Genomic DNA, 22,193 nt, shown 5'->3' with positions numbered 1-22,193 from the left:
TCAAGTATTTTGTTTAGAGAAATAACTAAAAAAATCAGATGAAAAAGGTGATTGCCTTTGGTGAGGAGGAAATAGGGGTGGGGAATGGAATGGGGTTGGTGGTTTTAATAATAGTCCTGGAAGAACTATTTGACTTTCATAAAAATAAAGCCTAGAAAAATATGAAGAGAAATATGAAGAGAATATAGTATTTCGTTCCATAGAAATATGTATAATGTAAAATGGCAATCACACTATGATTACAATCATATAATGAATGACACACATCTGAAAATGTCTGATGGGGTTTACAGAGGCATTAATGATTGTATTAAGGTAGTGGAATTAAGAATAACCATTGCCTTTTCCAAATTTCCTCTATCATAAAGTTCCTATATAATTTTCATAATCAGAAAATGAATTCACAAAGCAGAAAAAGTTTATTCCTCATTATAGACTGGAACTTGGTTCACAATTATTTCTGTCATTCAAATCTATGATTTTTCAAGTTATCAAGGAAATGGTGGTTTCTTTCTTTCTTATTCTTTCTTTCCTACACATCAATGTTGGCAGTACTATGAACCAACTTTCTAAAAATTATAAATTGATCAAAGGTGACGATTATACTTAGTTTCTCCTCTCAGTGCCATACATTTCTGATATAATATTTGCAATACCATAAAATACTTTTCTCTGTCACCAATTCTGAGGAAATGTGAAAAAAATCCTTCTAAATATCCAAAGTTAATACTGCTTGAACCAAAAAAAATTAACCTTTTAAAATTTGTGGTGTGAGACGTTTGCATTATGATAACTTTCCAACACTGTGGCCTGATTCTTGAGGCATCTCATGCAACATTCCACAGAGCCCATCTAATTTAAAAAATAATTAAAAATATTAATGTCTAAGTATGCGATTGAATAGGAGAAAAAAAGCAAAGAATTATATCTAGTTTATAACTCAAGAGCTACAAAATCATGAATGCTGCTTGGATGTCTCAATAAAAATGAATACTGAGAAAAATTTCTCTAAGATTTGCACAAACCGCTCTCTTGTCCGTAGGATGCTCTGTTTCAAATCCATTTCCAGAATAGGCTTTTAGTTTGAGGGGTAAATGATCTGGTGGGTGGTATTTTAAAGAGTCTAAACAATTACTTAAGAAGCAGAAAATATGTTTCATTAAAAAAAATCATTCTGGCTTTTCCCTTACAGTCTGTGTTTGGCACAATCACTGGTGCCTGTACAAAAGCCATAGTGTCCTGTCTTTGCTAACAGAACCCTAGGTTTTGATTTTAGGTAGTAGGTGGAGATCTGTAGTGATGGGATTCAGGATATTCTACCCATTATATGGCAACTTAGCATTTGAGAAAACAGCTCCTTGGCCAGTTGTGATGGCTCGTGCCTGTAATCCCAGCACTTTGGGAGGCCAAGGCGGGTGGATCGCTTGAACTCATGAGTTCAAGACCAGCCTGGACAACATGGTGAGATCCAGCCTCTACAAAAAACACAAAAATTAGCCGGGCATGGTGGTGCATGCCTGTAGTCCCAGCTACTCAGGAGGCTGAGGTGGGAGAATCGCTTGAGCCAGGAGGCAGAGGATGCAGTGAGCTGAGATTGCACCACTGCACTCCAGCCTGGGCAACAGAGCCAGACCTTGTCTAAAGAAAAAAAAAAAAAGAAAAGAAAACAGGTAATAAACCTAGGAAGGTCACTCTCTGACCTTCTCTCACCCTTCTTCCCTGAAGCAGGCAATAAAAGAATCCTCTGGCCTGCCTCTGTAGTAGGCTGTAAGACCCCACTTAAGAGGTGCCCTCCCTATAACTGGAGGAAGGAAATATACTTATCTCTGAAGACACAGGGACATGGTGACCAATCTGAACAAAGAAGCCTTGCTAAGTTTCACCAGTCTTTTACCATTAGATCATACCCCCTTCAGCCAATCTTACTTTCCACTTCTTCATCAACTCTAGCATAAAACTACACAGGTTTGCCTGTTTTTTTGGGTCTTCATTTCTGAAAGCTCCTCTGTCGTATAAAACATTAAATGCATTTGTATGCCTTTCTCTTGTTAATATGTCTTCTGTTATAAGGGTTATAGGCATGAACCTAGTGATGGGTGAAGAAAAGATATCTTTCTCTCCTCTGAAGTAGTCTCAGGGGAGGTAGGCCTCTTCCCAGCCTCCTTTGCAGCTAGAGTCGTGCAATCCACTTCTGGCCATGAGCTGCTGAGAGGATGCTGCTGGGGGCACAACTGGGCAACCTCCCCCATAAAAAGCCTTGCAATGGGGAATTTCTCCCTCCCCACCTTTTTTTTTTTTTCTTTTTCTATTTCCTTCCTGCAGAAGTCCCTGGAGAGAGGACATGATATCTGAAGCTATGGCAGCCATCTTGTAACTATGAGGCCACAAACAAGAAAAGCAAAAACCAGAGTGAAGCATGGCAGAGCAGAAAGATGGAAAGAACCTGGATACATAAGAGTGTCACTGTGCAGCTGTACCCACCCTAGACTGCATATACCTGGACTTTAAGTAAATGACAAATATCCTTTATTCTATCTCAAGCCATTGCTTCTTCATCTTTTTTGTGTCATGACAATCACAGTGGGTGGTAATATTTGTACTGCCCTCTGGGGAACACAGAGGAGACTGCTGGCACCTGAGGTGAACTATGCTGGGGGCTTCAGCTGCCCCAGGACTCCTCCCTACCTTGAAGCCTGAGGGGATACATATCTCTGCACATCTCTTTGTGGCTCATCAATGGGCCTCACCATACACGTTGAAAAGTTCTAGTTTAAGCCATGCTTACCTGTTACTTGGCTGAATGCACTTCTAAGTAAAACTTGGACTCAATGCTGCTTGTCAATGGAAAGTGATGAGATTTATAAGATATCATACATTCTCTAGCAACATATGAATATGCAAAAAATACTGATCTTAGCCCAAATCACATCATATGATTCTACTGACAGAACTATTTGCTATTTAACTCGTGTTCTTTCTTGTCAGTAATGGGGCCACTTCCTGATTAACTACAGGCACATTTCGTGAGATCCAAACATAGAAATTTTTCTTTCTTTTATTTTCTGAGACAGAGTCTCCTCAGTCGCCCAGGCTGGAGTGCAGTGGCACTATTTTGGCTCATGCAACCTCTGCCTCCGGGGTTCAAGCGATTCTCCTGCCTCACCTTCCTGAGTAGCTGGGACTACAGGCACTTGCCATCATGCCCAGCCAATTTTTGTATTTTTCTAGAGATGGGGTTTTCCCATGTTGACTAGACTGGTCTTGAACTCCTGGGCTCAAGTGATCCTCCTGCCTCAGCCTCCCAAAATGCTGGGATTACAGGCATGAGCCACCTTGCCCGGCCTATAGGAATGTTTCAAACGATGCATTTGAGAGTACATTCATAATGGTTGAAGAATTATAGATTTTAGGGAAAAAAGTTTCATTTTATCTAGAAGTTCATCTTACGGGTCAAGTTATTATGTTTTTTATATGGTCTTAGGTTTGGGTACACAATGACCTTGGCAATAATTGATTTTTCTATGAGCCTGACATTAATGTTTCTAAGCAAGTCCCTTTTGTCAGCTCCACTGGTGCTTACCGTAGAGGGTTGATGGGTGCATTAAATAAAATAATATCTGTAAAGCTCTTGGCTGACTACATTGCATACAGTACACATCAAAGACATAGTTCTTAGGATTATTATAAACAAAAATGTAAAAAGAATGTGCATGAATTAATGGTAGTCATAACTCATTGGATACAAAATATCTTCCATATGGATACAGTAAAATACTACATAAACATTACTATAAAAGTGCTATAAAAATATGAAGCTCTCACCACTCCCCAGAACTCATGTAATTATTTTAACCCGAGGCCAGCTCTCAGGTGACCCACCTTCCTGTTTTGGCAAAGAAGTGCCATGCTCTGGTTACATCTGAGAGCTGTGTATTCTTAAACAAAAATATCCAGTTCCCCACTTTTCCAGAGATCGCACTGAGAGGGCTTTATGTGGGAGTCCCTTGTTTATTAAGAACTGTTTCTATGTCACGGGAGGCCAGGAAATGAATTTTAAATCTGTCTTAACCACAGAATGACACACGGGACAAATGACAAGAGCAAACTGGGGAGCTCTGCTCTCTCTCACAGTGCCTGGGCTGATGAGTTCAACACATCTGTTTGCACTTGAAAAGTCAGATGTACTAATTATTGTTACAAACACAAATAAAAGTGATCAATGTACATCTTCCTGGAATTAAACCCTTTATGAAGCAACATTGTCACTTTTGGAATCCCTTCTTGGTTCAGTCAAGCATGGGCATCTCAAATGTTGCATGTGGATAATTATGAAACATTTTCTGAGCACTTATGCCAAGGACAATGAGCAATATGATCAGGGATGTGCAGTTTTCACCCTGTAGCACTCTTCCTTTACTGCAGGCATCATACACAGCTCCAGGCAAGTCATTTTTCCTAACTCTGTCTGCCTAACTCACTTTGTGTAGATTTTTCATTGAATACCATTTGCTTTCTATTGTGACTATTTATACAAATATTATAGTCTCTCAAGGGCAATGATTTTCCATGTTTTCCATCCTTTCTAGCATCTTGTTTGGACTTGTTTGTGAGCACCAAGGAGACACCTCTGGGGACTTACAGATCTACTTGGACAGCACTTGACCAGGGACCTGCCCCCCAGCAGATGGGGCAAGAGCCAGTGAAATTTGGGTATTTGACTGCAACCCTGTTTGTTCCCACATGTAGAGGAGATCTGGTGCAACTCCAGTTACCTGGAGCAGTATAACAGCACAGCCACTGCTGTCGTATCAACATTTTTTGCTAGTCCTCTCTCATGTGGGGCTTGTCTATGGGGCATGTTGGCATTGGGAAGTCCTCATTTCCTGATTTACTGTCTCATGATGAGATACCAATCAAAGCTAAGATACAAAGAACTCTTTGAAAAATAGCTTTTTCAACTTGTCCACACACAATCAGAAACATACTGATTATGGATTAACTCATTATTAATGATTTTGTCTATTTTGAAAGAGGCTGCCCTGAACAAGGAGTCAGGAATTGTAGGTCTTAGCTCCACTTTTGCTATTAAGTTATGCTGCAAACCTTAGAATCTTCGCTGAGCAGTTCTCTGGGCCTCTCTTAATCTGTAGACGAAGAAACAGAGGCAGATGAAACACATCTCATCTAATTTTGCAGACACACTCAACCCTCTACACTACAATAAAGGGTTAAAAAAGGACATAAACCTATAAAGAGGGGAGAAGATTGGAAGAAGCTAAGAGAGACAAAATTTAGGAGTCTGAAAGGCATATGAACAGGTAGTAATCAATTTAGCAAACTTGAGAGGAAAATCCTGAGCTACCACTGGGAAAAGCAAAGAAATATATAGCCAGGCAAAAACCTCTCCCCATTCCAACAGAAGACTGGAGGATTTTATTTTTTTTTCTCCCTGCGGAAAACACAGAACAGGATATGTGGACCCAGGGACACCAGAAGCAATTGAGGTAAAAGAAAGAGAGGAAGTGAATATGTATATACTAGATGCTAAGACACCTGTTCCTGCCAGATGTCCCAGAAGGCTGACAGCCAGGCCTTTCTCCTCCAAGCAAGAAACTGGAAGCATCTCCTATAGGGAGTCTGACCAGCTCAATAGCTTGCTGGTCAACAAGCTCTGCTCAAGTGCTTAAGTTTCCAGTCAGGGATTTTTTTTTTTTTTTTAAGACAGAGTCTTGCTCTGTTGCCCAGGCTGGAGTACAATGGTGCAATAACAGCTCACTGCAGCCTCAACCACCCAGGCTCAAGCCATCTGAGCCTCTGAGTAGCTGGGACTACAGGTGTGTCACTGCACTTGGCTAATTTTAATTTTTTTTGTAGGGATGGGGTCTCACTAGTATTGCCCAGGCTGGTCTCGAACTCCTGGGCTCCAACAGTCCTCCTACCTCGGCCTCCAAATATGCTGGGATTATAGGTGTGAACCACCACACCTGGCCTCTAATCAGTTTTGTAGTCTCCCACTCAAGCCTTAGTTGAGCAGACAAATGAAGATTTCTAAAAATCTGAGGAAAACCTCCAGTATAGAACATGTAGACTACAAAGAGAAAAAGGCAGCCTGGATGAAAACTGAGACTAAAAAGGGAGACGAAACAAAATTCAGGGCAAAACAAAAAACATAATCCTAATATCTTCAGGAAAAAAGAGAAATTACAATCATGAAAAAAGGAAAGATTGCTAAAAAATAAAATCTCAGCGAACAAAAAAAGAATTCTTATAAAACATGGTAATGGAAATTAAAAACTCAGTGGAAGGATTAGGAGATGAAGTTGAGGAAATCTCTCAGAAACTAGGACAGAAACATAAATAGATGGGACTGAAGACAGAAAAGTAGAGAAAATTGGAAGACAAATCCAGGATATTCTATATGCATAAAAGGAATTACAAAAAGGAAAAAGAAAATAGAGAGGAGGAAATAAGAAAATAGTTAAGAAAATTTCCCCAAACTCAAAACATGAGTTTGCAGGTTGAAAAGGTCCCCTGAGTGCTTAGCATGCTGGCTGAAAATAGACCTGCACCAAGGCCTAGCATCATGAAATACTGAGACTCTGAGAGAAAATCAAAGAGTTTACAGGTTTCTGCAATAATAATAATAATAGGAAGAAAGAAAGAAAGGAAGGAAGAAAGGAAGGAAGGAAGGCAGGCAGGCAGGCAGGCAGACAGGCAGGCAAAGAAAGCAAGCCATTTACAGAAGATCAGTAATCAGAACAGCACTGGATTTCTCAATGGTAATTGGAAACTAGAAGACAATGGAGCCAAGCCTTCACCATGTTGAAAAAAAAATCCAAAATATTTGCAATCTAGAATTCTATACTAGTTAATCTATCAATCAAGTGTTAGGGTTAGAATAAAGACTTAAGACATGCAAGATCTCAAATATTTTGCCTGCAATGAATATTTTTCATACTGGAGGATTTTCTTCTGGAAAATGTGTTCCACCAAAATGAGGGAGTAAACCAAGAAAGAGGAAGAAGCAAAGAGGAAGATGTAGGAGATGACAAACAACGGAACTGATACAGACAAGAGGTTACTAGAATCCCCAGAATGATGGAGCAGAGAGGCCCCAAAGTAACATTTGTACATCAGGTCCTAGAGGGCAACCAGTTCAGTCCAGGCTGGTCAGAAGTGTCTGGAGGAAACTTCTGCAAGACAATAAAAGGAACAGAACCTCATGCACTTAAATGGTTTGAGAAGAAATGAAGACACTGGTGGAAAGCTTAGGGTTCTATTAAGGAAAAATACACAGAAAACTAAGCAAACCGAAGAACAAGGCAGTCATTTATTACAATAAAAACAAAAAGTCACACAGGAAAGGAAACTGAAACATAGTATATGACACTATTCACAAAGCCATAATAAAACACTCAATATCGGATCGGACTACAGTCAAGATGTAACTATACAGGGAAACTGGAAGGGTGTAGGAGGAGGGGGTGGGAACAGTACACATACGTGGTATGTGTCGGGTGGAGAAAAGACAGCTAAATCTTCGTCTTCTATAGTGGGCAGTTATTAGCTAATGCCTATACCCAATAGATCAAGTAATAACAATATAAGCATGTTATTTAGAAAAACCAAAGTAATTGCCAAAGGAATCAGCTCAAAGAGTTGAAGGTGATTGCACATGAAGACGTAGGGGGAGGTGGACTACGGCTTGCTCTTTTTCTTAACACATGTTACACGACTATTTGTTAAACTCTGGGCATAGAATTTTGTTACAAAAATAATTTATAAATTTTAAAATCAATTAATACATTTTTTAATAAATAAAAGGGCTGGATGACATGATGGCCAAAGTTCCCTCTCATCTCCAAAGCTCCGTGATTCTTTCAGGATGAGTTTTACCACTTAGGTTGGAAAGGCAGGAGGGTGAACAGGGAAAAGGCGAAGGCTCGACCGGTTCCCTAAATGAGCTTTGACCTGGCCTTCGAATACCTGGCCTCTCTCCTGTCACAACTCAGTGACCACACAGAAAGCAGCAGGTGAGGGTGGTTGGAATTAGGAGGACACCAACTGAAATGCACTCATATATAAATAAAAGACAAAAAATCTTCTCCCAGACAAAGTGCTTAGTCCGAACCATTCTTCCAGTGTGATGAGAAGCAATGAAAGAAAAGACAGAGAAACTCTACCATTATTTTTTTTCCCCATGTAGCCTTCAGGATGAAATTTTCCTTATAGCCAAATCCTTCGTTTTGAAAACAAATCTGGTCATTTTTAAGTTATTTGTGACCTTCCACACACTAATTTTTAATAGGGCTGTTTGGAAAAATAATGAGCTCCATTACATCATTACACATTTCACCTTTATTACTTTATCCTTGAAAACAGGTTATTAAATGATTCCATTTTAGATTAATATTATTCTGAATGGAAAGTTTAACGTTGTCTCCTAGTTCCCTCCTTACACTTACCTAATTCTCCTGCACCCATAACTATCTTGAACTAAATGCAAAGGCAGGCTGTGGTAGAGGCGTTTGGTCTGTCTGTGGGGAGGCTGGGCCAGCTTGGTGCTGTGAAGTGAATGAGTCCTCAGCAGCAGGTTTATGTTAGTGGACTTCCCCAGTGAAATTCCTTCCCTCCCAAATCAACAAGTCATTTAAATTACAGGAGATAAGGCTCACTACTGCGGTGATGACTCCACAGATAACAGGAGGATTAAACAAAGGATGTGGGGACCAACTTTCTACTTGCCTTGGAAGAAATTGTTTTGTTACTCTTCCTGTATGTTTGATATCAGAGAAACAAAAATGAATCTTGGGATTCTTGCAGACCCCTCAACTAGAGGGCCTCTGGGTGGAGGAGACATGGCCAGAACTGGTAACATGAACCCGGAAGTTCACCGGTTACAGATCCCAGGCCCACACAGCGAACACTACTTTGTACACAACACAAGAGCTAGGCTCAGAAGGCAAATGGAAATACAGTGGTTAGGCCAAAGGGAAACGTCTCGAAGAGAGGCCATGGCAGGGAAGGCAGCTGAATGGGTATGGACAAGCTCCTGGGAAGGGTGCTGCCCTGTGTGAGGCTGCTGGCCAGGGGCTCTCTAGGGTGAGACGAAATTTGCATAAGGCCAGCCTCACCCAAGAGTGCAACTGTCACGTGGACAAACCAAACAGCAGAGTGAAATGGTCAGGGTGGAGAGGGGGACTCTCAGGGCTCAGAAGGACCAAACTGACCTTTAAGCAAAGAGGGGGAGTCAGTGGAGGCCAAGGAATCTGAAAGAGAATTACCCTGCTTGACTACAGAACCAAGGATCTCTGTAGACTCAGGGAGGTCACGAATAGCTGCTGGGCAGAAATGTATGTTGGCTTCAGGTCAGAGGAACCACACTGGGAAGCAGGTTTGGGGCTGGCTGAAGCATTTCCCAGAGGTGTTGCTAACCTAAAATACCTTTGTTAAATGAAGTTTAGCCTAAAGCTGCCTCCTTACATATTTAAGTTTGGCCTAAAGGTTTTTCTGTACATCGATGACTACAACAAGCGGAAGTGTAAACCAACCATAGTTTACATTTGTGCCAACCACTGAGTCTTGGCCAATCAGATGTAGCCAACTGTTCGGACCGTGTTCAAATAAGGCAAACGCCGAGCTCTGACCAAGCCAGTAGTTTCTGTGCCTCACTTCGGTTTTCTGCACGCCACTTTCCTTTTGCCGTCCATAAATCTTCTTCCACCATGTGTCGGCGCTGGAGTCTCTCTGAATCTGCTATATGATTCTGGGGGCTGCCCGATTCACATATTGTTCACTGCTCAAGTAAACTCCTTTAAATTTAATTCAGCTGAACTTTTTCTTTTAACACCTTTAAGGCAAAAAGTCACTTTTGCTTAGGGCCTGTCCAGGCATGTCTGAAGTATGAGAAAGGAACTGAGGTCCTGTTCTCCTTACTAGAATCTGAAAACATATCCACTTTGCTATGGTTTTATATTTCTGGCATTAAATGTTATGTCCTCTTAATTTCTTCAAAGAGTCCAGCTGTGTCTCAGCTGAACCACAGACAGGTGCTGTTTCACTACTCAGAAAGAACAGAGAGGGGAGAAGAGTTTATTTCCAAAGAACTTTTATATCCTAGTGTGGGTAAGAATTTCTTAAGGAGCTTGCCAAAATGCAGACTTCAGGGCTCCATTTCTAGAGGTAGGTACCCTGATGTAGGAGCTAGTCACACTGAGAAGCATTTCTCTAGAGGCTCCACGAAGGAGGGCAGAGAATTGAAGAGTGTCTACAAAGGTACATCCACTACCAGCAAACCATTCTTCCAGAGACATAGCACTAGTGTTTTAAGTCAAGGGAAATAAAGATGTAGTGTTTTAGTTCCAGAATTAAGAGGCAAAGAATGGATAAAGAAGTCTTTTTTTTTTTGTCAGTTAAAATATTCAAAAATTGGCCAACAGTTTTCCCACTTTTTTTGGCAATATGATTTATCCATAAACTAAATCGATTTAAAAATCTTAGTAACACACAAAAAGTACCTAGAAATATTATCTCACACGAATTCCTCAAAAAATGTGAATGTTCTTTGAATTAATGCTGAATCCTAAATTATTCTTCATATAATGTCAGATATCTGAAAAATTCACTTCAATTTCCTGCCCTGGCAGAAATATATGAGGGATCATTTGAAAAGCTAATCACTTCAGAAGTAATTCTATAATTTGTCAAAAAGGAAAAAAGACATCTGGCAAAATCCAGGTGCAGACTAATGTGATGTAAATCCATGTTTTTTCTTCTATTTTTTTTTTTTCTGGGGGTGGGGAGGAAAAACTAAACTAACAGGCATATTATAAAACTTCTGCAGGTTCCTTTTTTTTTTTGAGGCAAGGTCTCGCTCTGTTGCCCAGGCTGGAGTGCAGTGGCATGATCACAGCTCACTGAAGCCTGGAACTCCTGGATTCAAGCAATCCTCCCATCTTAGCCTCCCAAGTAGCTGGGACTACAGGCACGTGCCACCATGCTCAGATGTGTTTTTTGTTGTTGTTGTTGTTGTTGTTGTAGAAATGAGGTCTTGCTAAACTGCCCAGGTTGGTCTCGAACTCCTGGGCTCAAGAGATCTTCCTGCCTCACCTCCCACAGTGCTGGGATTAGAGGCATGAGCCATCACTCGCAGCCAGGTTCCAACTTTTTCAGCATGTGCCTCAGCCACAACTGGAGAGAGATGTGACACCATTCAGGTTCACTGGTAATGCTGGCATGCCTATAATGGTTCTGATTTTTAAAATGGAATATCCTTCTTTCAAAAGGCTGAAGAATAAGGAAGGTTTTTGCTTCTCTAAACATGTGGTATCATTTGCTTGATGACTTCATTTCTTGACACTTGGGAAAAGGTGACTAAATCCTTTCTTTACTAAGAATGAAAGAATGTGACCACATTTTCCCCTCATTCTGTGTTTGCTCCAGACTAAGAAAGATTCAGATAAGATGTTGCAGGGGTGGTGGGTTCACAAATGATGTATTTGTAATAAAGCAGAAGTGTTTTGTAAGGGCATGGGTGATGGCTATCTGCTCCCAAACTGTGTCACCTGCCTTATCAGAGGGAGTCTCACCTGGGTTCCTCAAGCTTACAAGCCTCTTTGAGGAATTCTCAAACTAAAGATCTATCCCATGTGTCTAGAATTAGCTAAGACATTTCTATGAGTATTTACAACCAGCGCAGTACCAGGGAATGCATTACTGATTGTCAGACAGACTTATTGGTAAATACTGGAGTCTCTAATTGCACAGATCATTAAAAAATTTATGGCTACTTTACATAGTACTATTACAATGGCATGAGAATAAATTGGTTCCATGATTACTTCTATAAAAGCCTAAATTGATTCCTGTTCTTGCACTCACACTACCTTTGTAAAGCTTTGACCCTTTCCTCTCTCTCTCTTTTAAAAAAGATCCTGTGTCTATCTAGCTTTTGCTCCATGTGTTGTGGTTGTTTTTATCCTATCTCAACTCTACTTTGCAATGCTGGGGCCCAGAGTTGCAAACGATATCCCATAGGCCTCTTGACTAGGTCCTGTCAGTCAAGGCATTGCAGGAGTTGGATGAGAAGGTGGTAGGAGGACAGAAGCTGCTGGCTTTCTGCTCTCATTTATCTTTCTTCCATTTCAGGGCAGTGTCTCTGGAGGTGGGTATGTTCTTGCACTATCCCAGCTCTTCAGGTAGCATCCTCCGCCACTGTCCCTTCTCCAAGGCGGCAACAGGTATCGTGGCAGAGCTCATGGTGGAAGCTGCCTCCTGCAGTTATTTACCCGAGTTTCTGGAATTTCCCCCTTCAGTCTTCCAGCCTCCCCACATTCTGTAACCAATTCCCTTTGAAATTCCAAGTGTGTTTTCCGTTTCCTGAAAGGACTCTAACAAAGCACTCCATGATGGCTTTTTGCCAAAAACATCATGCCCTTTACAGTGAGACTTATGCGGCAGCTGCAAGGTATTAGTGTCTCAAATCACTTGGTTATTTTATTTCAACAAATGTTTTATGGGGCTTACTATGTGCCAGAAGGTATAAATGCTTTCTAATTGTTATTTCATTTAATCTTTATAACAACTCTGGGGGCAGTAGTATAGTAATTCACACTTTACAAATGAGGAAACTGAGGCACATGAAGAGCAAGTAATTTGCCCAATGTTAGATCACTAGAAGTGGCAGTTTGAGAGCTAATGTCCTAAGGGATGATTTAGCAAGACGCATGAGCATCTTTACCCACCACCATCTGAGGTGGTGGGGGTAGGAAGGTCTGTTTGCAAGGCAGGAGTCAGCAGATTAAGAAACATAAAAGAACAGGCTGGGCGTGGTGGCTCATGCCTGTAATCCCAGCACTTTTGGAGGCTGAGGCGGGCAGATCAAGAGGTCAGGAAATCGAGACCATCCTGGCTAACACGTTGAAACCCCAAACCCCGTCTCTACTAAAAAAAAATTAGCCGGGCGTGGTAGCACGCACCTGTAGTCCCAGCTACTTGGGAGGCTGAGGTAGGGGAACTGCTTGACCCGGGAGGTGGAGGTTGCAGTGAACCGAGATCGCGCCACTGTACTCCAGCCTGGGTGACAGAGACTCTGTCTCAAAAAAAAAAAAAAAAACACAAAAAAAAACCCATAAAAGAACAAAGAGTCTGGAGAGGTCGTCTTCAATGTTTAGCATCAACGAGTGCATCATCCTACGAGGGGCTGTGTAGCCCTAGACTGGTGTCTAGGTATGGCAGGTAGCTGCGAAGTTCACAGCAGGTAACACAGTTGTGCTGTCTTTCCCTTGAGATTAGGGTTAGGGGAATGGAATCACTAGGAAGTTTTTGCAACTAGCTGTTCTCCTTTCATTTTGTAAATATTAAAGATTCCTGCTGACCTTGCTGTATCAACAGAAGATATAGGATTTTCTAAACCCAGCAGGAACATATCTAATAAAAGTCTTTTCTCGACGATTATGTAATGATTTGGAGTCCACCTGGAGAGTTGGAAATAACAACTTGAGGAAATAGCTATTTTAGGTTTCTTATAAATTTAAATTAATGTTAAATTTTTAAAGTGTTTGAACATTCTGTCTCTAACGTCTTTGAAGATGAAAATCCTCACTCAAAATCCCATGGAAAAAGAAAAGGCGAAAAGATGAAGAAGAGAACTTGTATGGATGTCACCAAATTTCCATTAAAAGCATCATCTAAAACTTATCATCTGAAACTGTATATTCTATATCAGTGCTGTAGCTGGAAGTCATGCCTCTGCTTTTTAGCCATGTGGTCTTGAGAAAGTTACCTCATGTTGCTAAGCATCAATTTCCTCATGTGTAAGATGGAGACCATAAATATAATAACTTTACAGAATTGCTGTGAGAATTAAATCACTTGATATGTATAAAGGGCTTAACATGGCCCTTAATAAGGTCCAATAATTAGCTGCTATTGTATTCGATTATTATTGGTGGTTTGAAGTAGGACTAATATTATGATAGAAAAGTTGCCTTTGCAATGCTGTTTTTAATAAGCAAAATTCACCAATAACTGGTAGAACAAATACTATAGGTAGACATTAACGTAAGCCCATTGGCTGGGCACGGTGGCTCACACCTGTAATCCCTGCACTTTGGGAGGCTGAGCAGGGTGGATCACTTGAGGTCAGGAGTTCGAGACCAGCCTGGCCAACATGGTGAAACCCCGCCTCTACTAAAAATACAATAACTAGCCAGGAGTGGTGGCGGGTGCCTGTAATCCCAGCTACTCAGGAGGCTGTGGCAGGGGAATCACTTGTACCCTGGAGGCGGAGCTTACAGTGAGCTGAGATGGCACCACTGCACTCCAGCCTGGGCCACAGCGCGAGACTCTCTCAAAAAAACCCAAAAAACCAAAACCCAAAAACCAAAACATAAGCCCACGACTTTGCCTGCTAGAAATATTTTAGTTATTAAGCAGCAAAAAAAAAAAAAAAAAAAAAAAAAAGTCTCAAACACAGGACCAGAACTCATGTTAGGAAAAAAACCAACCAACCAACCTTGTATGTTTTTGGAGGCTATGATGCAGGAGTGGTACAGTGGAAAAGACAAGAGGCTTAGACCCTAGAGACCTGTGTTCAACTGAAGTCCTACTAACACGCTCGGATATACCATGTAAGGTTTCTGCATTTCCATTTTCTGATATTTTAGACAAATCTAAAGAAAGATCTCTAACCATTGGGATGGCTCTACTTGCATGTCTGTAAACCTTAGTGGTAAGCAATTTGTGGGGAAGGGCTTCTGGTTAGAGTGTTTCCGCCCCTGTTCTAGGTTTATGACACTGTAATGGCAGGAAGAAGAGGGCACAAGACTGTTAGATCTGATGGATTAGCCTCTGAGATCTAGAATGTTGGACTCATCATTTAGGGAGCCTTTGCCAATTTTCCCTCTACGTGCAAATGACCAGTGGCTTTTTCTCTGACATTTTTGCCCTTCTCACAATACTGCAAATGTCTGCAGGGTGAGCCCAACTGTTAGAAATAGCCACCAACCAAACCTGAGACTGGATAGAGTGGTGACACTGGTAAGACATCTTTGATGGGGAAAGCATAGGTGCACTGGAATGAAGTGTGACTTTCAATTCCTTATGCATAACCAGAGCTTTGGCTTTGCTACCAACTACGCAGGAAATCATGAAAATATTCATAAGTGTAACCTATTTCTACAACATTAAATGAAATTGTTCTTAACTTTGAGGTAAAACACATTTGCCTCTATATTTCTTAGTGCTCAATTTATACCTCTTTTTAAAAGAACAGACTTCTTACTAGTAAATAAAAATGCAAGTATCAAAAATTCAGAACTTAAATGTTGCTAGTTAACTAGGAAGCAATGCCCATGACAGTTTCTCTTTATTCCTATGATCTGCATGCTCTAACACAAGACTGCACAGTGCAACTTGTGAAAATATGTACTCCCAATCAGTAGGTTAGATACATACTTTTAAGATGATACTATTTTTTTTTCTTTCCTTCCTAGCCAATTTTTGGAGTACATTAAAAAAAGAATGGGTTGCTATTAGAGTTTTTGAAGTTACAAAGAATAATCCTTTAAAAAAAGGAATAATTCTAAGAGACAGCAGTTTCCCACTGCAGTATATAATTTAGGTGTGGAGGCATCCAGGCACTAATCAATACCTTGCCAACTTAAGGATTCTAAAAAGACTGACAGAATGACAACTGCTAGTTGAAGTATTTGCAGCTTATTTTAGCACAGATACATAAAACATAATGTCAAAATCGGAAAACAGACCACTTTGCCTGAACAGAAAAATGATTCATAAAGAGAAAAATCTCACATGTAAATTATAACATCAATATTCAACATATTTTCTTTTTCTTTCTTTTTTTTTTCTTTTCAATGCATTTTCTTTCCAGGCTCTCTGGATTAGGTTTTGAAACTCAGTTGGCCAGATGAGATTTAGAGTAGTGTCTATTTATTGCCACATAGGACTAGGTGGGCTCTAAAGGAAAAAATGATAGAAACAAAAATATGACAATTTTTTCTTTTTTTTTGGTTTGTTGGTGAAGTTTGCCAGTTGAATAATGAGGGTTGGGCACAGTGGGTCAGGGAAATAGGGATATTGACTCCTGGGAGTTCTCAAACTGTTGTGTTTAAGATTTTTTTAGCACCTTCATGCCTCTTTTCCTTATGATTTCCCTAAGTCTGTGATTAAGACCTGAGGCCCTTCTGTCAGCTTCTTGTACACATCAAGGCTAAAAGCAGACATACCTACAGGAGCAGGCAGGTGACAGCACAGATGAATGAGGAAGAGGGTGGTCACCTGGGGTGGTCTCAGGTTTTCCCCTCCAGCTGATAAATGCCAGGAGGAAACAGAGCCAAAATTATATGGTGACGAAGACACCGATATTGCAAAAGAATCTGGGTATTTTAGCGAAGTTGTTTGGTTTTTAAAGGGTGGCTCATTGAAACAACATTCTAGGCTCACTGAAATGCGTTTGTCTGGGTTGCATCTCATTGGCAGGCACCAACTTGACTGTGGGTCCTGCTACAGTGCTGCTGGTGGCTCAGTTTGGTAGCATGTTCCAGGATGGATTTCCTGGTGCCAGCCTGGAGCCCATGCCCACTGCCTTTCCACAGACTTTGTAGGCACCGAATTCCCTAGATTAAATTCCTTTCTGGTTAAGATGAAGTGGTTTCTTGTTCTTGCAAGTGAACCTTGATTGATAGTGAAATATAAGATATCAAATTGCATTTTGGAGATACAGTGCCAAAGAAGATTAAAACAATGCACTTGTTTTAAATAAATATTTAAAAGAAAGGAAAAATATCATAGATAACTTTTTATTTTCCCCCTCCAAATCTATATGCTAGTCAGTATCGGTGTAAATAAAAGTATCAAGAATGACAGCACATCTCTGGGAGCATGCGGAGGTGGAGCATGCAGAGGTAGCTTCCAGGATGGCCAGGAACGATTAGGAGTCAGGAGGAGGCCCTGCCAGGCCCCGGGAAAACCTTATGAATACCCAAGAGTCTAACACCCCTGGTCAAGAGACTGGATACTTACCACCACCACCACCACCACCACCACCATCACCACCACTGCTACCAAAACACAAAACAAAACAAAACCCTTTTATTGTTGGCTGAAAATCTCACGAAATGATTGAAGAGCACATCCGATTATATGCCCCAATAATTATCATGACAGCAAACGGTAAGAAATCACCATGGCTTCACATAAGAATTGTTTTTGACCTTGCTAAGAACTTCCTGCAACCTTCCAGCTATCTTTTGAGCTGCTATTTATATTTGAGAGCAAAAGAACTTTATATAGACCCATGTGTTCAGCTGCACCAAACAGACAGGAAAGGCCGTTGCTTGACTAATTTACATACCAGGTTTAAACATTTGACATTACTACTAAGTATTACACATTAATTTAAGTCATTTTAAATTTCTCCAATCCAAGGAAACTGACCAAATCAAATAACTTTGTATAGTTTAGATGAGTTAAATAATTTTTAATAGAGCCTTATTTGTTGGCCCTTAGAGCAGAACAGTGCAAACTCAGGCCCAGCTAAGATTTGCGGCTCACCTTGCTACCCACTTGATCTACTTTTCTGGACCTGGACTGGCCGCCTAACCTCCTGCCTACCTAATCTTGTATCTAGCTGAGGGAGGAGGAAACAGCAACAAAAAAGAATTCCTATAGCAGGTCCGACTAGCAAACTTTAACTTGCCAAAAGACTAAGCTAGACTCTATGGATATCCATATATTAAAAATAAATCTACCTTATTGATTCCTCTTCCTGGAAATCAACTGAACTGCTAGCCTGGAGATGGAAAATGACTTAAAGCGTAAGGAATTCTTCACCTGCATAAATCTGATCTTGATTATTGAGAGCTAGGTTTCAACAAGAACTAGTCTAACATTTAACAGATAATTGTTATTTTACTTATTTTTTTAAATTTGTTTCTATTTTTATAACACTTCATAGAACTTATAAAACAGTGCTTATATAAAATTCACACAAAGTTGCTAGAGAGCATACAATTTCCAAAAATCTTATAGGTTACATGAGATATTTTGATTACAGGCATGCAATGAATAATAATCATATCAGGGCAAATGCTTCTGCCCTCTGCTTCTGATGTTGTGTCTCCTTCTCTGACTCTCACCTTTCTTCTGTCTTCCCCTTACAAGAACCCTGTGATTATATTGGGCCTATCTGGATAATTCAGGATAATCATCCCATTTCAGGATCTTTAATTTAATCCCATTTGTAAAGTCCCTCTTGCCATATAAGGTAACATATTCACAGGTTACAGGAATTAGGATGTGGATAGCTTTGGGGAAGCCATTATTCCGTTTACCATAGTCACTAAGATCACACATACCAAAAGAGAATATTACAGTATCTTTGCAGCTACCTGTGTAATATTAACTAAGAGTGCTCACTCTGAAGAAACCCATTCCTAAAAAATTTACTAAAATAAAAATGATGAAAGATTTGTCTTCTTCCATTGAGCCAAGTATATAATTTCTACATGACATAATGATCAACTGTAAAGAAAAATCATGAGGGTTTTCCCTCCAATGTTCTTTTGCCACAGTAAAAATCAAGCATGTTCTCTCTCCGACTTATGAGGCAGATGACAGGCACATCCTGGTTGTTAGAGACGTGTCCTCATTCAGAGATACTGGTTCAGGCCTGATGTTGATGTGGTAACAGCCTGATGGGTTATTTGACTGCACTAAGTATTACCTGTTTGAATAGAGTGTAGGCCTGTCGTGTGGATAGTGCTCATTGACGTATAAGGAAGAAGATGAAATTGTGGTTGCCAAGGAAGCAGCTTCAAACAGTGATGGAGTGCTAGGGACCAGGTCTGGCCTGTGTCGGGATCCCAGGGCTAGGAACGAAAGCAACACACACATTCATGAATCTCAAGAATAAATGCAGCTTTAGTATCTATAATAATCGAAATGAGTCAAAAGCATTCATTTTACCTATCAGGCTGCAAATTCAATTATGAATTAACTGCACTTTTTTTTTCTGAATTACAGCAGAATGTAAAATAGCTTCTTGCAAACAGGTTAAACAGGAAGGAAATTGCATTAATTTACAAAATGGCTCATGGAAATGACATTATGAATGTTCTTTTAAAAACCTAATAAAGTGATTTACTATTTCAAAAAGATGGCATAAAAAAACTCATAGGAGTTTAAGCAGACAATTTGGCAGAGATTAAAAGGATGACTGGCAAGTGTATAAACAGACAGTGAACCTTTTTGCCCTCCCTGTGATATGCACATATCTATGATTCTCAGGTTGGATCTAAGAACCCAGGCTTTTCAAGAGCTGGGAAACAAATACTTCAACAGACTAACAGTCAGCTCTACCTTAACCCCATCTGAGCCCATAAATACTTTTAAACATTATCCAGGACTCTTATTGACATATTTTAACAGCAAAGCTGCCTTTTTTAAAAATGAGAAAACACTTATTTTTTCTTTAAAACTTAGGGGCCCATGAAATTACTTATGCGAGAGCCCATCCTTGTGAGGAAAGAGGAATGTTCAAGGCTGGGCAGTAACCCCTGCCCATCTCTCTGGAGTCTATGTGGATTCTTTCCATCACTCCCCCAAGACTGACCTAAAATAGATGCTAATAAATACAATTATAACTTTAAGGTGTTCCTGGTATTCCTTTATAGGCACAAGAAATTCAAAATTAGAGATTTTTAGTGTGTAAATATAAACCGACCCTAATAGGGATTCTCGTATGAGTGTGAGGTTTTGGATTTTGGATGTGAAGGGTATAGATGGTGGGGTAGGAAGCAACATGGAGGGAAGCCAGGCAAGCACAGGAAAGGCTGGACTCTGGTCTGGGAAATCAGACGACACACTGGGGTGGTGGAGCTCTGCCTCCAATTCAAGTCAAAATAGAAAACTGCAGCGATGGATAAAAGATGATCGTCATATAAAAACATGAATAACCAAAGTGCTCAACCTTCAAAAATTAGAAAGGCTTCAACTTTAATGTGACACCTGGCTTGCAATCTTCAATATTCTTGATCCCAACTTCTCAATAAATGGAAAGAAAAACATGAAAACGCTCCATAACATTGAAAACTGGGTGTCAAAAATAACCTGATATCAGATTCCAATGAATTGCCACTCCTTATAAGGTAGGTGGAGCTGGTCTTCGACCTAGGTTTTGGGCATACCAGCTTTACTTCACAAAGTAGACATGGCCTGAGTGACAGAGCAAAACACATCTGTCCAGTGACTCAGTCTCAGGTCACACATCATTGGGAAGGTGACCCCTCAACCCATGAGGAGCAGTTCTTTGAGGGAGAGAAGTGTTTCCTCATGCTCCCATATGTTTTTTTCTAAAGCCAGTGTGGTAGGTAGAACTCTAAGATGACCCGTAATGACCCACACTCTTGTAAATTCTCCCTTTGTTGTGGGGCCTGCAGACATGATGAGCTGTTATTCCTGTGGCTATGTGATGTGACCTAGCAAAAGGGATTTTGCAGATGTAACTCAGGTTGCCCTGAGTTGGCTAACACTGAGTTAGTCAAAGGGAAGATTATTCAGGGGAGCCTCACCTAATTGTACGAGCCCTTTAAATCTGGGTCTAGAGGTCAGAGACAAGAAGTCAGAGAGACAAAGTGTTGGGGCTGACTTGTAGGACATTCTGTGTTTGAAGACAGAGGGGCAGCATGGTAGGGAATGTGGATGGACCCCAGGGCTAAACATGGCTCTTGGCTGTCAGACAGCAAAGAAGCAGGGATCTCCACCCAACAGCTACAAGGAGCTGAATTCTGCCGACAACATGAATGAGCTTGGAAGAGGATTCGTCTTCAGCACTTCCTGATAAGAACTCAGCCCAGCTCAAAACAACCAGCTAGCATCATAATGACGGGATGAAATTCACACATAACAATATTAACCTTAAATATAAATGGGCTAAATGCCCCAATTAAAAGACAGACTGGCAAATTGGATAGAGTCAAGATCCATCAATGTGCTGTATTCAGGAGACCCATCTCATGTGCAGACTCACATAGGCTCAAAATAAAGGGATGGAGGAATATTTACCAAGCAAATGGAAAAAAAAAAATGGCAGGAGTTGCAATCCTAATCTCTGATAAAACAGACTTTAAACCAACAAAGATCAAAAGAGACAAATAAGGCCATTACATAGTGGTAAAGGGATCAATGCAGCAAGAAGAGCTAACTATTCTAAATATACATGCACCCAATACAGGAGAACCCAGATTCATAAAGCAAGTTCTGAGAGACCTACACAGAGACTTAGACTCCCACACAATAATAGCAGGAGACTTTAGCACCCCACTGTCAATATTAGACAGATCAACGAGACAGAAAATTAACAAGGATATTCAGGACTTGAACTCAGCTCTGGACCAAGCGGACGTAATAGACAGCTACAGTACTCTGTACCCCAAATCAACAGAATATACATTCTTCTCAGCACCCCATTGCACTTATTCTAAAATTGATCACATAATTGGAAGTAAAACACTCCTCAGCAAATGCAAAAGGCCGGAAATCATAACAGTCTCTCAGACTACAGAGCAATCAAATTAGAACTCAGGATTAAGAAACTCACTCAAAACTGCACAACTACATGGAAACTGAACAACCTGCTCCTGAATGACTACTGGGTAAATAACAAAATGAAGGCAGAAATAAAGATGTTCTTTGAAACCATGAGAATGAAGACAACGTACCAGAATCTCTGGGACACATGTAAAGCAGTGTGTAGAGGGAAATTTATAGCACTAAATGCCCACAAGAGAAAGCAGGAAAGACCTGAAATTGACACCATAACATCAAAATTGCAAGAACTAGAGAAGCAACAGCAAACAAATTCAAAATCTATCGGAAGACAAGAAATAACTAAGATCAGAGCAGAACTGAAGGAGATAGATACACAAAAAACCCTTCAAAAAAATCAATGCATCCAGGAGCTGGTTTTTTGAAAAGATCAACAAAATAGATAGACCTCTAGCCAGACTAATAAAGAAGAAAAGAGAGAAGAATCAAATGGATGCAATAAAAAATGATATAGGGGATATCACCACTGATCCCACAGAAATACAAACTACCATCAGAGAATACTATGAACATTTCTATGCAAATACACTAGAAAATCTAGAAGGAAGGGATAAATTCTTTGGACC

At 40.4% G+C, this 22,193-nt stretch overlaps 1 protein-coding gene across 14 annotated transcripts in view; it reads right to left on the bottom strand.

The window, feature by feature from the left end:
- PIP5K1B (phosphatidylinositol-4-phosphate 5-kinase type 1 beta) overlaps positions 1–22,193 on the bottom strand; it is a 305,504-nt gene that overhangs the window by 51,291 nt on the left and 232,020 nt on the right. For all 14 annotated transcript variants that reach the window (XM_008978414.5, XM_003824756.6, XM_057298699.1 and 11 more), the window contains one exon: positions 18,746–18,890. In XM_008978414.5, coding sequence (XP_008976662.1) covers positions 18,746–18,890 — 145 coding nt within the window. The remainder of the gene's footprint in view (positions 1–18,745; positions 18,891–22,193) is intronic.

Source organism: Pan paniscus, chromosome 11 (assembly GCF_029289425.2).
Source record: "Pan paniscus chromosome 11, NHGRI_mPanPan1-v2.0_pri, whole genome shotgun sequence".
Taxonomy (NCBI): Eukaryota; Metazoa; Chordata; class Mammalia; order Primates; family Hominidae; genus Pan; species Pan paniscus.
Note: the sequence above shows the minus strand (reverse complement) of the source record. Positions and strands in the feature narration are given on the sequence as shown.